Genomic DNA, 13,945 nt, shown 5'->3' with positions numbered 1-13,945 from the left:
GTGGAAAGTACAACAAACACATGGGTGGTGTCGATAAACTGGATTGCAATGTACAGAAATACTGGGTCAGAATACGAGGGAAGAAATGGTATTTTCCATTACTAACTAATGCACCTGATGTGGCATAGTCAATGCCCATGAAATTTACTCTCTTACAAATGGGCATATATCATTGCTTCAGTTCAGAAGGATGGTGGCAAGATCATATCTAGCCGAGTCATCGGCCATTTCAGATCCGAAGCGAGTTGGTCGTCCGTCATACCCTAAGCCATCTACGTCACGTGTTCCAATAGACATCAGAACCTCACGGAGGGGATACATGATCGAGCGTACGGATATGGGCAAGCAAAGAAAATGTGGAGTGTGCAAGAAGAATGTAAGGAAGACTGTTGTGTGTGCAATGTGGGACTGCATGTTGTATGCTTTGCTACTTGGCACAAGAACTGAAGATATGAAGCACACAGTGATATCTGCCAATCGAAACCTAGACCTCCAGGAATGGCTATACGATTAAACATATGGACATGAAGAGACAAAAAGCATGTAGTCTGCAAGATAAATTCATATAAACAACGTTGTGTGTGTAATGAAAGACTGCATGAAACAAAATATCATGAAGTGTAAAACTAAGTGTTATCAACCATGATCCCCATTTGGGGATCAACATAAATATATTGATTACTCTAAAGGAATTACTTTAAAAAATATATTTCATTGGTTGGAATGTTTCTTTGCCCTCAGTATGTTAGCTGGCAAGGTAAGGGACGTGGTAGTATTCAATTTCTAATCACTAGATTGCGTGTCCAAGGCCTACATTAAATTGCAAACCTCTCTGCAGTACTCATATGAAGTGGGGGCTTCAACACAGATATATATATATATATACACACTTATATAAAATATCCCTATTCTGGCTGTCATTCACAATGATATTGAGAAAACAAGAATATTTCAAGAGCTGAAATTGTTACCAATTATAGTTTGTTGTCTTCTTTCTTTCTTAATCCATGGTTGGCTCTTCCCTCAGACTCAGCGAGGGATCGCACCTCTATCGCCTCAAGGGCAGTGTCCTGGAGCATGAGACTTTGGGTCAGATAAAACTGGGGAGGAGGACCAGGCAGTCTCACTTGCCATGCTGAATAAGGCATTATGGGGGAATGGGAAGAACTGGAAGGGACAGACAATGAAGAGGGAAGGAAACAGACATGGCCTTAAGTTAGGTACCATTCCTGCATTTGCCTGGAGGAAAAGTGGGAAACCACAGAAAACAACTTCAAAGATGGCCGAGGTGGGAATCAAACACCCATCTACTCAGCTGACCTCCCGAGGTTGAGTGGACCCCATTTATATCTTCTTTACACGAAAAATACAATGAACCTCTCACGATCACAACATTTGTTCTTGGAAAAAAAAAAAGTTCCTATCAGCGAAGTTATTTTCTCAAATTCGCCATGATAGCAGAATACACAGCTATATCTATTGGCATGAGTTCGAACTACATATATATTGACTTCTGTTGCCTTCCATAGATACGTATATTGAGAAAACGGGAACATTTGAGTGAAAACTAGTACCAGATATCAGTTACAAGAACAATGCCTTGATGACCACGTGAACTGTTCAGTGAAAAATACTATATATCAGTGAAAAAAAAAAAAAAATATATATTTTACATTCTGGAGTGCGAAAACACATTATCTCTATCATTAACCCTTAGCACTCATGCGGCGGCCCATGTCCAACAACGAGAATATCCCGCATAGGTCCTACGTCGGGCAATGCCCGATAGGAATTACAGGTAGAGTAAGCTACTGCCATCCTTTGACGACAATTTGAAGCCATGTATAGCTATAATCACTTTGAAATCAGGCTTTGTGCGCATTCTTTGAAGACATGGCGTCGTTCAAGCAGCATGAGAAAGTAATAGCCAGATTTTTAGGTGAAAGTGACTTTGATTGCGGCGATAGTGAGAGTGATTTTCAATTAAGTTGCGAGGAAGATATTGTGGAACGAGACTGTGTTGGTAAGTTGAGTGATGAAAATCCATATAATGAGAATTATGCTAAATGGCATACCTGGTGCCTCTACTGATGGCTGGATGAAATATAGTGACAATGACTTGGACTTCAAAAGCCCACTCACAGGTACGTCAGGTTATAAACCACCGCAAGGTTGAGTGAACATGACTTTATCCAATTACATGTGATAAAATTCATTTTTGGGTCCGTATTGGAAGTATTTGTATTAAATAACACTAGTATGTTTTTACTGTTCTCCCACCTATTAAATACAATACCATCTTAAAAGTTAGGTAGGACTTTGTCCTTATCAAAATTTTAACATAAAATGAATACATTGGATGGTACATGTTTCGCCTATCAATAGTAGGCATCATCAGCCATTTTTTACCTTAAGAATAGATCAGGTACCTGATGGGAATGACTTATGAATACTGTTAAAAACTATGTCTTGTAAAATGGATTGGAGATTGTTAAACAACTATTACAAAATAAAATGTGGCATACTATTACTTAACGATTGTTAATATTTGAGTTTGGTTGGTTCTTGATATTAAAAGATATTACAATGAAGATAAAAATCAGAAAGCACATTCCATTTAAATGTCAAATCGGCTTGACAATTCAACAAATTGAAAACAGAGAAGAGAAGAGAATCCAGAGAAATAACGACATGAGACTTAAATTGAAGACTTATACACGCAAACAGTACAACATAACTGACGAAGAACAGGCAGCCAGGTCTCCAATGTGGGCATAAAATAAATTTTTAAAAATATGCCAGATTTAACCGAGTCACTTCTAGATTGTTCTAGTAACTTTTATAATGTTTGCTGGGTGGCTGAACCCCCGCTTGCTACGTTTGTATTTAAGTTTTCACGGATATTGGGCACAGTATGAGATTTCGCCCCTCTATGAAGTGAAGTAATGCATGTGAATATTTAAAGTGCTTGGAATGCACGAAGCTTATAAAGGACTGAGAATTCTTAGAAGGTCGTGGTTGAAGTCTGTTAACTTTCCCTAACAGGAAGCCTTCTGCTTCCTCGGTTCGACCTTCAGTGCTATGTGTTTAGCGAACTTTGTATCAGAGTGAGAATATTTATGTAATACTTACGTAACTCATGTTCTTACTTAATCTTCCTAATGGGTTAAGTGAATACTTGGAGGCTCTCCTCCTTAAAATTTTGGAAAACTTGTTGGTTGGTTACGGGGCTGGTCCCCTTTTGAGAGTCTATGTACCTAAATAGAATCAGTATCCCTGGCTACTGTAACTGAGTGTATTTTACTTATAACTATAATATGTTTGGCTTGTTCGAATTAATAAAAGTTTTGGCATAGCAATTAGCCCTGGTCCACGCTAATTTATCTATTATTTTCGTTGCCCTACTGGTAAAATGCTCTGATCCTTTGGCCCGCACCTTCTTTGCTTACCACCAACAATTACTGGTGTAATGGCAATGAACAGTAAGCCTGAATTACAATGCGAGACTGTGTTTTTCAGCAATACTTGTAGAAAAAAGCCTGGATTACATCCCGGTGAGTGTTTTGGGAAGTTCCACACAATGCACTATTACAGACAAAAAGTGACCGCCTGAGATAATCTTAGGTTTGAAAATCCTGAACAATGCACCTGAATACTGTATTGTACAAGTATTATATTTAATTTTTGTTTGCTTTAGTTTATTTTTATAAATATTCTGTCAATATGTTTGTGCTGTCACTAATCCCTCTGGAAGCAGATTCTTAAATTGAGCTGGAGAGGCAGGAGTGTTCAGAAAAAAGGGAGGGCTGAGGGTTAAGCAAATGGTAGAGCAAGTTGCCGTTGGCTGTGGGCGCTGAAACCTGAAGTTTATATGGTCTCACACCATGGCTAGGTGGTTCGAGTCCTGTTTGTAAAAAATATTTTTACCATCAGAATGTTGGCCTGCAGGATAGGGGAGAAGGTGGCATACAATTTCTAATCACTAGAATGTGTGCCAAAAGCCTGGATTAAATTTCAATCCTCTATGCAGTGCTCATATTGAGCGAGGGCATATGATGCTGTTGATGGTGATTCGTCCGTCGGATGGCGACGTAAAACCTTGAGCAGAACCCCTGGTGCTATTCGACAGATTTAAGCTATGTGCCGGCACTGGGCTTCACCCTCTTCCTTCCTACTATCATATATCAGGTCATTCATTTCAATTTTTGATCGTCAAAAGGCTATATGAATTTTGTGTGGTCAATTTTTCTTAAATGAGCCAACTATCCAAGGTTCTAAAAGTCCATGAGGAAGACGAAAAGAGGAAACAAAGCCAAAAGTGGCAAAGATGAAATATGCAGTTACAATAAACAATTGAAGTTAAAACGATGTGTTCAGGGTAAGATGATTTAAGTAAAGTCATAGGAAAGACAGAGAAATGACTCTAAATTTGCAGGCCTCTACTGCTAACATAAGAATGTCAGAAGACACTGAGTAAATGAGACAGGTTGGGTTAATCAAATGGGTTGAGGCAACCACGGGTCCCCTTTATGCTCTTTCAGTTGTAGGCCAACTACTGTACTTATAACCCTTTCAGACTGTGTACGCACAATTGTGCGGGTTCGTATTTTAATTATCCCTGACAGTATTTGATGTTTTTTCGGCGCTAGACCAGACTGCAGTGATTGTGCGGGACACGTGGCGTGTATTTCAATTGCTTTTAGTATGCGCTTGACAGCCAGGGCAAAGGAAGAAGAGTTTAAAAAGCACAGTTGATCGGCGAGATGGCAGGAAGCAGTAGTGCCAAAAGTAAGTATTTATTTATTGCGTTTATATTAATCTAGAAGCTTTACTGAATAACAGAATATATTCAATGAAGTGTGTACATTGGTTAGTGAACGTAAATTTTGAAGATACATCATCGTATGTGATACAACGAGGTTTTGAATTTTGATACGTACAATTATGTGGGTCCTGTTTTTCGGATGTTAGTTTTTATTTTGTAAAATAAACTATCAATATGTGTATTGAGGAGCATTTTAGTCAGTTTTTGACATACAAACAAAAATTCACACCTCCAGTTTTCTTTCAGGTCTGAAAGGAATAAAGAACAACAAATCACTGTTCACTAGGAAAGTGATCTTGCTTGATGCAGGCTTCGGACAGTAAACAAAAAAACTAACCCCATGGCACTACAGCCCCGAAAGGCCTTGGCCTACCAAGTGATCGCTACTCAGCTCGAACGCCTGCAGATTACAAGGTGTCGTGTGGTCAGCACGACGAATCCTCTCGACAGCTATTCTTGGCTTTCTAGACTGGGACCGCTATCTCACCGTCAGATAGCTCCTCAATTCCAATAACGTAGGCTGAGAGGACCTTGAATCAGCCCTCAGATCCAAGTAAATATCCTTAACCTGGCCAGAAATTGAACCCGGGGCCTCAGGGTAAGAGGCAGGTATGCTACCCCTATACTACGAGGCTGGCAGGCTTCAGACAGTGCCTGGCAGTAACTCCTCGCTGGTACAAAACATATGTTATCCAGTCAAGTTTTAAATATTCTACTTTATGGCACAAAATTAAGAATTAACTTCTATGAATGAATTCTAAAACTTAATAATGCTAGGCCAAATGGCACTACTGAGATTCAACAAAACAGTATTTCAAAAAAATTGTACAAGATTCACTTAGTTCTTATTTTCAACCAAGTCAAAGTACAATGTTTCCTAAACTAGCAACTTTTTGACTAAGAAACAAACATAATGACATCCAGTTATACCATTCGTTCTTAAAAGGAGGCAATTTCCTCTAAATTTACCCTTCTCTGTCACAATGAATAAGTCACCGGGGTAAAGTTTAAAGCTGGGATAAATCTCCACACTCCCGTGTTTCGGACAGTTATATGTAGGTCTCTCAAGAGTACACAGGTCCATAGAAGTCAAATTACAACTCCGACCTACAACTGCACTCAATATGGTTTGTAAAGTAATTCTGCAATACCTGTTCTGATTGCATTCCAATGCCATATAAAACCTGTAATGTGTAACGTTTATTCACAAGATACATTAACAGTCCGTTTAGAATTTCCGATTACTTTATAGATAGTAATTTCAACTGTCGAAGACAGACTTACTTACTTACTAGTTAAAATAATAAAAGATATTATCTAGTCGGATAACTTTATAATGATTTTATAGCAATTCAAGCCTAGGAATAGACTATGGTGTTAAAATGTTCTTTAAAATACATAAAATGTCGAAAGGGGAACTCTTCTCAGATGACAATTGCATTTTTTATGGAACTGTTTATAATCCGACGAAAGTTGCAGTGTGTCGAGTCTCCCCACTGATCCTCCTGAAAGGTGATACGTGTGTCCTGTGTGTGGCACTCGTACTCTTAGAATCATGTTCACGGGTTAACATGTTAACTGCTGAGCTGATTACAGCACACCACTCCACTGGTGTCAAGCATGAATACTGTCGTGTGTTGGTGGGGTAAATAAGTAAATAAGTGAGTACAGCACCTGGCAGCGTCCTATTTCTGAGATTTATTAACTTAACACTACAATTACAGATTTACATACACACACAGACAATAGCCGAGATTACAACTTGCACAACTACACGGTTCGCGCTCTCGCTCTCTCTCTCTTAGTTTCTCATGTTCCGTCTACAATGAGAGAGAGAGAGAGAGAGAGTCATCAATTATTTACACTGCACTCACTCAGCCACACTCGTTAGCGGTGTCACGGTCCCCAGCCTACAAGTCAGTCTCGCAGGTCGGGATAGTATCCACTGTTCACTCAATCCGTCGAACCCCGTTCGCAGTCCGCACTGCTCCAGAACACTCCAGGTTCTCCTCCAGCAGCCGGCCTCAAGGGACACACACACACATCAGGGAAACAGGAACGAGTCCTCGGCTCCAACAGGCAGATACTCCATCAGGCTGACATCTCAGCCCAGGCTATCACTGACTGCGCTCTTCGCTAACTCACACCAGCGAACTCAATCTCGCTCTCACTCACTCACTCACTCACTCTCTAACCGACTCTCACTGACTGTCACTCCAAGTTACTCCTCTCCTTATATACCTGCTCTGGTCCTTCCAGAACAGTCCGGATGCTAGATGTATCCAGGAACCTCGCGAGATAGAAGACTCCAGATTAATAGTCGAGTAATTTCCGTCGTCCTCTGCTGTGGGACCGCGGACGGAGGCGAGAGGGCCGGCCTAGCACCAAGTGTTGCTCGTGATTGGTGCGCTTGAGCGTAAGGGGGGTGGGGCTGATACGATGACGCCCCCGGTGCATAGCGAATTGGCATGGTGGACGCCATAACCATTACAATATGAATCATATTCCTATGGTGCTAAAACAATTCTACGCAATGTAAGCTGTTTTACACAATCTTGGAATAATAATAATAATATTACTGGCTTTACGTCCCACTTATGGATTTTGGACATGCCCAGGTGCTGGAATTTTATCCAACAGGAGTTCTTTTATGTGCCAGTAAATCTACCAACAGGGAAGTTGATGTATCTGAGTATCTTACATACCACCAGCATGAATAATGGAATGTGTAATAGGTAAGAGAATGAGAAGAAAGGTGGAAGGACACATACAAGAAGACCAATACAGCTTTCAAAATGGACGATCAACACTAGTCAGTGGAAAAACACAGGGAAATCTGAAGAGATATGGTGTAGATATTCCTTAATTTAGAAAAGGCTTACAATAGTGACCGCAGGGTAAAGATATGGAAAATAATGCAACAGAGAGGATTTGGAAAACAAATGATAGAATGTGTGCAAGCAATGTATGAACATTTTTGCAGCAGTGTCAGATAAATGTAGGGACAGAGTGGTTTTAGAATGAAACTCGATTATGACAAGGAAGTGTATTTTCATTGCTATTTGCAGATGATATTGTGGTGTGCAGATCAAACAGAAAAGGAAGACAACGGCCACTCAACATGTTCAATGAGGTTACTGAAAATTATGGAATGAAAATCAGTGAAGAAAGGAGCAAGACAGTGGTGTCTACTATAGGAGAAAAGCAGGAAAGTATAAAGATTATAGGACAAAACCTTGAAACTGTGGAGAGCTTCTAGTGCTTGGAAAGCAAATTGATGCAGGGTGCAGAGCTTGACATGCAGATCAGTAAAAAGGTTCAACAGGGAAATGCATTCTAACAGAGTGAGAAATGCGGTGTGGACAAAGGAAGTACCAATGAAGTGTAAAGATATAGGGTGGCGTGCACCATCTTGGAGTAAATTCCTACGGAAGTAGCGTTTACTGACGAAGTCCATACTACAGAAGTAAATTACTATGGGAGTTATTTACTCCGGAAGTAACGTTCGTTACTCACAGAGTAGTGTTGTGTTTGTGTGTCTTCTTTAAAGAAACCTAAATCGATAAGGTTATGTGCGATAGGAAACGGGGAAAAAACGTAAGCGATAAAGATAAATGCTTGTTAATAGAGATAATGACAATCTATGCAAAGGATATAGGGTGTAAACATAAAAATGCTGGATAAGAAAAGAAATTCATGGAAAGCCGTGACAGAAGAATTCAATGTTTTGAGTGACGGAAAACGCAGTGAAGAGCAAGTTAAGATTCTGTGGAAGGACTTGAAAGCGAAGGCGGAAGCAAAGCAGAAAGTCATGGACACGCAGGAAAAATTAAAACTGATGGTGGTTTCTTCATACAGATCGCCTACATCCGTAGCAAAACTTTCCCATTTTCACACCAGGCAAACGCTGGGTCTGTACCTTAAGGCCACGGCCGCTTCCCACTCCCTAGGTCTTTCCTACCCTATTGTTGCCATAAGACCTATCTGTGCCGATGCGACGTTAAGCAAATTGAAGAAAGAAAAAAAAAAAAGATAAATACTTCTTCCGATTTCTGAAAAGTTCACCGTTGTCACCGAGAGGGCAAAAAACGGGAATATGCGTGCAGTCACAATCAATTGCACCCACGATGTGTGGAAACCTACCAACGTGAAGAATATCCTTTTATTTTCCGAACAATCATCATCATTTGCAGGCGTACCTCCCTCTTAGCCTCAATAGTGCTTTAACCACGCGATGAAAGATATGGCCAGCAGTTGTGCGGTAAACGTTAATTAGATCACCGGCAACTGAACTGAGAGGCAAATTAAGACAATACTTACAATAGCTTAGTTAATCGCGTGTTCAAAGTTCCAATGTCGAAAGCAGACCTAAATAGAGAATTCAATACCATACGTGCGATAGCTAGGTTTAATGGTTATAATAAAATCTTCATCGAACGTATTATCAAGAAATTCAGACATCGTTCGAAAATTTAATAAAAGATAATTCCAGACCTATTTTCAACCTTTACATTTAATCAAAATATCTACATTGTCACCAACTTATTCAAGGAACATAACGTTAATATTGCTTTCCATACTAGCGATAGAAATATGGATATTCTCCACAATTCCAATCTAGTCAACAAATCCAACCCTTTCACTAAGTCAGGCGTTTACAAATTCTGGTGCAACGACTGTAACAGTTCATATATATAGGACAAACTGGCAGGAACTTTCAGATTAGATATGCAGAACATCTTAATGCAATAAAATACAATAGGTTTTCTGCAGTTGGTCAGCACATTCAGGATTACAAACACAAATTCAAATGGAATAGACTGAACTATATTGGATACGTTGAGCAAAGGCCCCTTACTAGATATCACAGAAACCTGCTACATACATCTAGATCAATATTTCAACCCTAATGAACCTGAACGACATTTCCGAAAAGCTCAGAATTTTATTTGATGTTCTTATTTCAATTCTCAACAGTGCTAAACTTCCCAAAAATAGTTTGTTCTTTCAGATTATACGTAACATGTTATCGTGTTATTGTCCCCACCAAGTCCGCCTGACTCCGCCCCTTCCATTACCCCTCTTCTCCTCCCTCCTGACCCACCACTCTCCCTCCCTTAGTAATGTTCTATGCTTCCGGTAAGCTCTAGCACCTGTTCATCGCGACTCACCGTACATACAAGAGGCCGCTCGAGGTGAGTCTCTTACTAAAGTTTTTTAATCTCTTGCTCTTTTCCCATTATTTCATTTTAACTCTTAACTTTCTTTTTTCATACTTTAGGCTCCACACTGGATCGAGAACTTTCTGGCCATATAACTACTCTTCTGTCAGTGCCTGCAGCAAGATCCACTTGTTTATATACCTCATAATTTACCATTTCTTCTCATGATCTGATATTACAAGCCACTATCAAACATATTTTATCTTATCATCAACGCTCTGCGGAGGAACTACATTCTACAACAGTTTTTAGATATCAATGTTCAATTTTCGCCCAGTGTTTAGCAACATCATGCTCAAGACTTTTTAACCATTACAAAGTGATCAAGATTTTTAAAATATTTGTTGATATTTTCACTTTATAATTTATTTATTTATTATTTATTATTTATTATTAAGGGTCTATAATATGTATTATAATACTTGTACAGTATATCTTTGTTCATATGACCTATTTTGGCTGATGATGGAGTCCAAAGACATCGAAACCAGTTCTAAATAAAAATGTTGCGATTGTATTAACAACATACTTTGTATTGAAAAATGGTGGATCAAATTATGCTTTCCTCTATTGTATGTTAAACTCCTTTCAATACGGACCAAAGACGTTTTTAATTTTAAAGGATTTGCATCACTAAACTTCTTAAAAACGTTGAGAACACACTGTTCTTCTCCACTTCTCAATGCTTTTCCCTTCTTATGCTTTATGTGAGAAGGGCCGGGCTCAGCCATCTTCACTCCACATGGAACTTTAACAAAGGTTATGTAAACGTAAATTAAAACAGTTAACTAAATCCTAAACACCAAGACAAAGACTAACTACCAACTTAATAACGCTATATTACTAAATATTAGCACGAAAGAAACTCATAATAATATGCAAAGTCACTAGCGCGCCAATAACAATCAGAACACAGCAGTAAACAGAAAGCACATGGATTGTATGTTAGCTAAATGAGCCGCTACTGAATACTACAGTGGCTGTTCCGCTGTTGAGACATCGCCCCTCTCAAAAGGTACTTTAATGCATGAGTATCAACTATAAATGGAAACTAAACAGCTTTTTAAAAGTTAAACGGATTTAAATGACGTACATAACTTTTATGCGGAAATAACATTACTTAACACATGTAAAGTATTTTAAATGCCTTTTCAAAAGATAGACAGAACCACTGCATTTACCCGTGTTTTTGGCATTTACTTTATCTCCTACATCATTTGAGATAGGGTACAACGGTCGTCCTCAACTTCAGCAAGGCATTCAATCCTATAGACCATGATTTGTTACTGTCAAAACTTTACCTGTTAGTTTCTCAAATAGCACCTTGAACTGGATAGACTCCTTTTTTTACACGGTCAGCAGCAATGAGTTACCAACAAAGGTGGCCAATCTTCTTCGTGGTGGACATGGAAACAGGAGTTCCTCAAGGTTCTACACTAGCATCTATTCTTTCCTTACTGTACATCAATGATCAATCTAAATCTCTAAAGTACAGCAGGTTTCACGAATACACAGACGACGTGCAATGGTACATTCATTCATTCATTCATTCATTCATTGTAGACCAGATGACATTTTAGAAACAACGGAGAAATTAAATTTAGATCTCGAAACAGTAAACAACTAGGCAGTAAGGCATGGACTGTCAACCCTGACAAATTCCAAACAATCCTTAAAGCCAATCCAAGACCATTATCCGAAGCAGGCCGTGCAACTCTTCCAGTGATAAGGATACGGAACAAAGTCATACCTTATAATAAAACCATAAAAAATCTTTCAATAACTCTAAATGAACACTTATGGCGAGCACATGCGGCATCAACATACAAGCGAGTATTTACATCACTGAATACCCTCAAAAAGTTCCAATTTATATATCCCTTTAAACTCAAAAAGATTTTTATTGAAACATTAGTTATGCCAATTTTTGTTTACTGTGATATAGTTAACATCGACTACACCTATGAATCACTACAGAAGTTACAGCACATGCAAACTGCATATGTGAGGTTCATCTGCAACCTTAAATACACAGACCATGTGACATCATCCTACACCAAACTCGGTAGGGTCCGTCTACAAGACAGACATAATCTTAACTGTCTAACCTTACTGCAATAAACTTTAAATGTCAATTTTCCTTCTTATCTTTTAAAGAACGTTTCTGTAATCTCTCATTACACCACAAAAAAACCACAAGAGCATAGAACATGCATACCCTTACCATACCCAGTCACAAGTCGTCAGCATATGACAATTCCTTCACAGTTACTGTAATTTGTGAATGGAACAACCTGCCTCAAACGTCAGAGGGATATCAGTGTGCAAGAAATTTTAAAGAGCATGTGCAAAATATCTGATGGAAAGATACAAATAGTTAAGCAGCAAGACGACATAATCACTTTCCTACTTCCTCGTCCTCTTTCTTTCAAACACACTTCCTCCTGTCTGCTTTATTCTTCCCCCATACCTTTCTCGGCTTGGCTGGAAACTAACAGGACAAAAGTTACATTTCATAGATAATTCTATTTTGTTTAATAATTCTCTTTTTCCTTTTACCACTTTATTGTTTATGTATATCTTAAAAACTGTACTCCTTTTCTATATTATTGTACTCTTTCCCTTGGCTTTTGTAATTTTAATGTACAAGTAGTTACTGTTAGCCATAGTTCAATAGTTCTACATAGTTTAAAGTTTATGAGAGGTTACATTTTAATAACATGTAATTAGTTATCAACGTAATTTTGATAATGGTTAAGTGTAAGACAGTGACAGCTGTCCCTAACTTAGCCAGGTTAAATAAATTATCTATCTATCCTATTTTCTTTCTATCTGCACTCAACCTGTGCGACAACCAGCAAGGAAGAACTAAATTACTCATTCTGCTAAACTGATCAGTGCAGGTTACAAGCCCTGACAAGTACAAACCTGCATCCTACCTGTCTCATTTGCTGACATTCATGCATTCTTGGCATTAGGCATGAAATCTGCTTTCTTTGTGTTTGTACTTTCAGGCTTCACTATGGAATGAAATTCTTCATAAATGTAATGCTACCTTCTAATTTGAAAGGAAATTCAGGTAATCAATAGCTTGTAAATACAGATATACAACATTTATCTACAAAATAAAGAAGAAAATAAAACCAAACTAAAATACACTTTACCAGCAAAATGCCTCATCCTACCTGGCCAAGAGGCGGTGATCTTGATGGGCTTGTTCTCTGAACTCCTCAAGCGCAGCGTACTGTTGTTCTGTGTACTGACGTACTCTCTCTTCAGTGCGAGCTGCCTCCCGTTGTACTCCTTCTGTTAATTGCTGCTGTAAAGCTGAGAGAGCTGTCTGGACTGGAGAGGGCAACTGGGATACTGAAATGAAAGTGCATAGATTAATTTCCTTGCCTCTATATTGCTATAATGATTACAATTATAACCTGTATAAATTTCAAATGTTTTATTCTTCATATTAAATGAAAATTTAAATCTTTTCTAAATTACTATATTGTTCCACAGGGAGAGACAGACAATCACAATTATACGGATTGAAGGAAGGTCCACCTATTCAAGAGTTATATTTACATTAAATATATCATGGGACTGGTTTCAACCCTTTAAGGGTCATACTCAGCCATTACAACTAAAAACTAACAATTATAATATCACGTCTATAAGTACGGGCCGTGAAAGCATCACCGGCAACACCTATTGTAGGAACTTCACCTATATGCTTAAAATGTCAATACAGTGGAACCTTGGATTGCGAGCATAATTAATTCCGGCAACATGCTTGTAATCCAAAGCGCTCATATATCAAAGCATGTTTTCTCATAAGAAACTATTGAAATGCGGATGATTCATCCACAACACAAAAACATTTATTTGCATACCATTTCTAAAATAA

At 38.6% G+C, this 13,945-nt stretch overlaps 1 protein-coding gene across 1 annotated transcript in view; it reads right to left on the bottom strand.

Moving 5' to 3' along the window:
* The window catches only part of PRAS40 (Proline-rich Akt substrate 40 kDa), a 128,540-nt gene that overhangs the window by 59,621 nt on the left and 54,974 nt on the right, over positions 1–13,945 (bottom strand). Inside the window, exon 4 of the mRNA XM_067142665.2 lies at positions 13,233–13,413. Coding sequence (XP_066998766.2) covers positions 13,233–13,413 — 181 coding nt within the window. The remainder of the gene's footprint in view (positions 1–13,232; positions 13,414–13,945) is intronic.

This window comes from Anabrus simplex, chromosome 3, assembly GCF_040414725.1.
Source record: "Anabrus simplex isolate iqAnaSimp1 chromosome 3, ASM4041472v1, whole genome shotgun sequence".
In the NCBI taxonomy this organism is placed as follows: Eukaryota; Metazoa; Arthropoda; class Insecta; order Orthoptera; family Tettigoniidae; genus Anabrus; species Anabrus simplex.
This window is presented reverse-complemented; position numbering and strand designations above follow the sequence as displayed.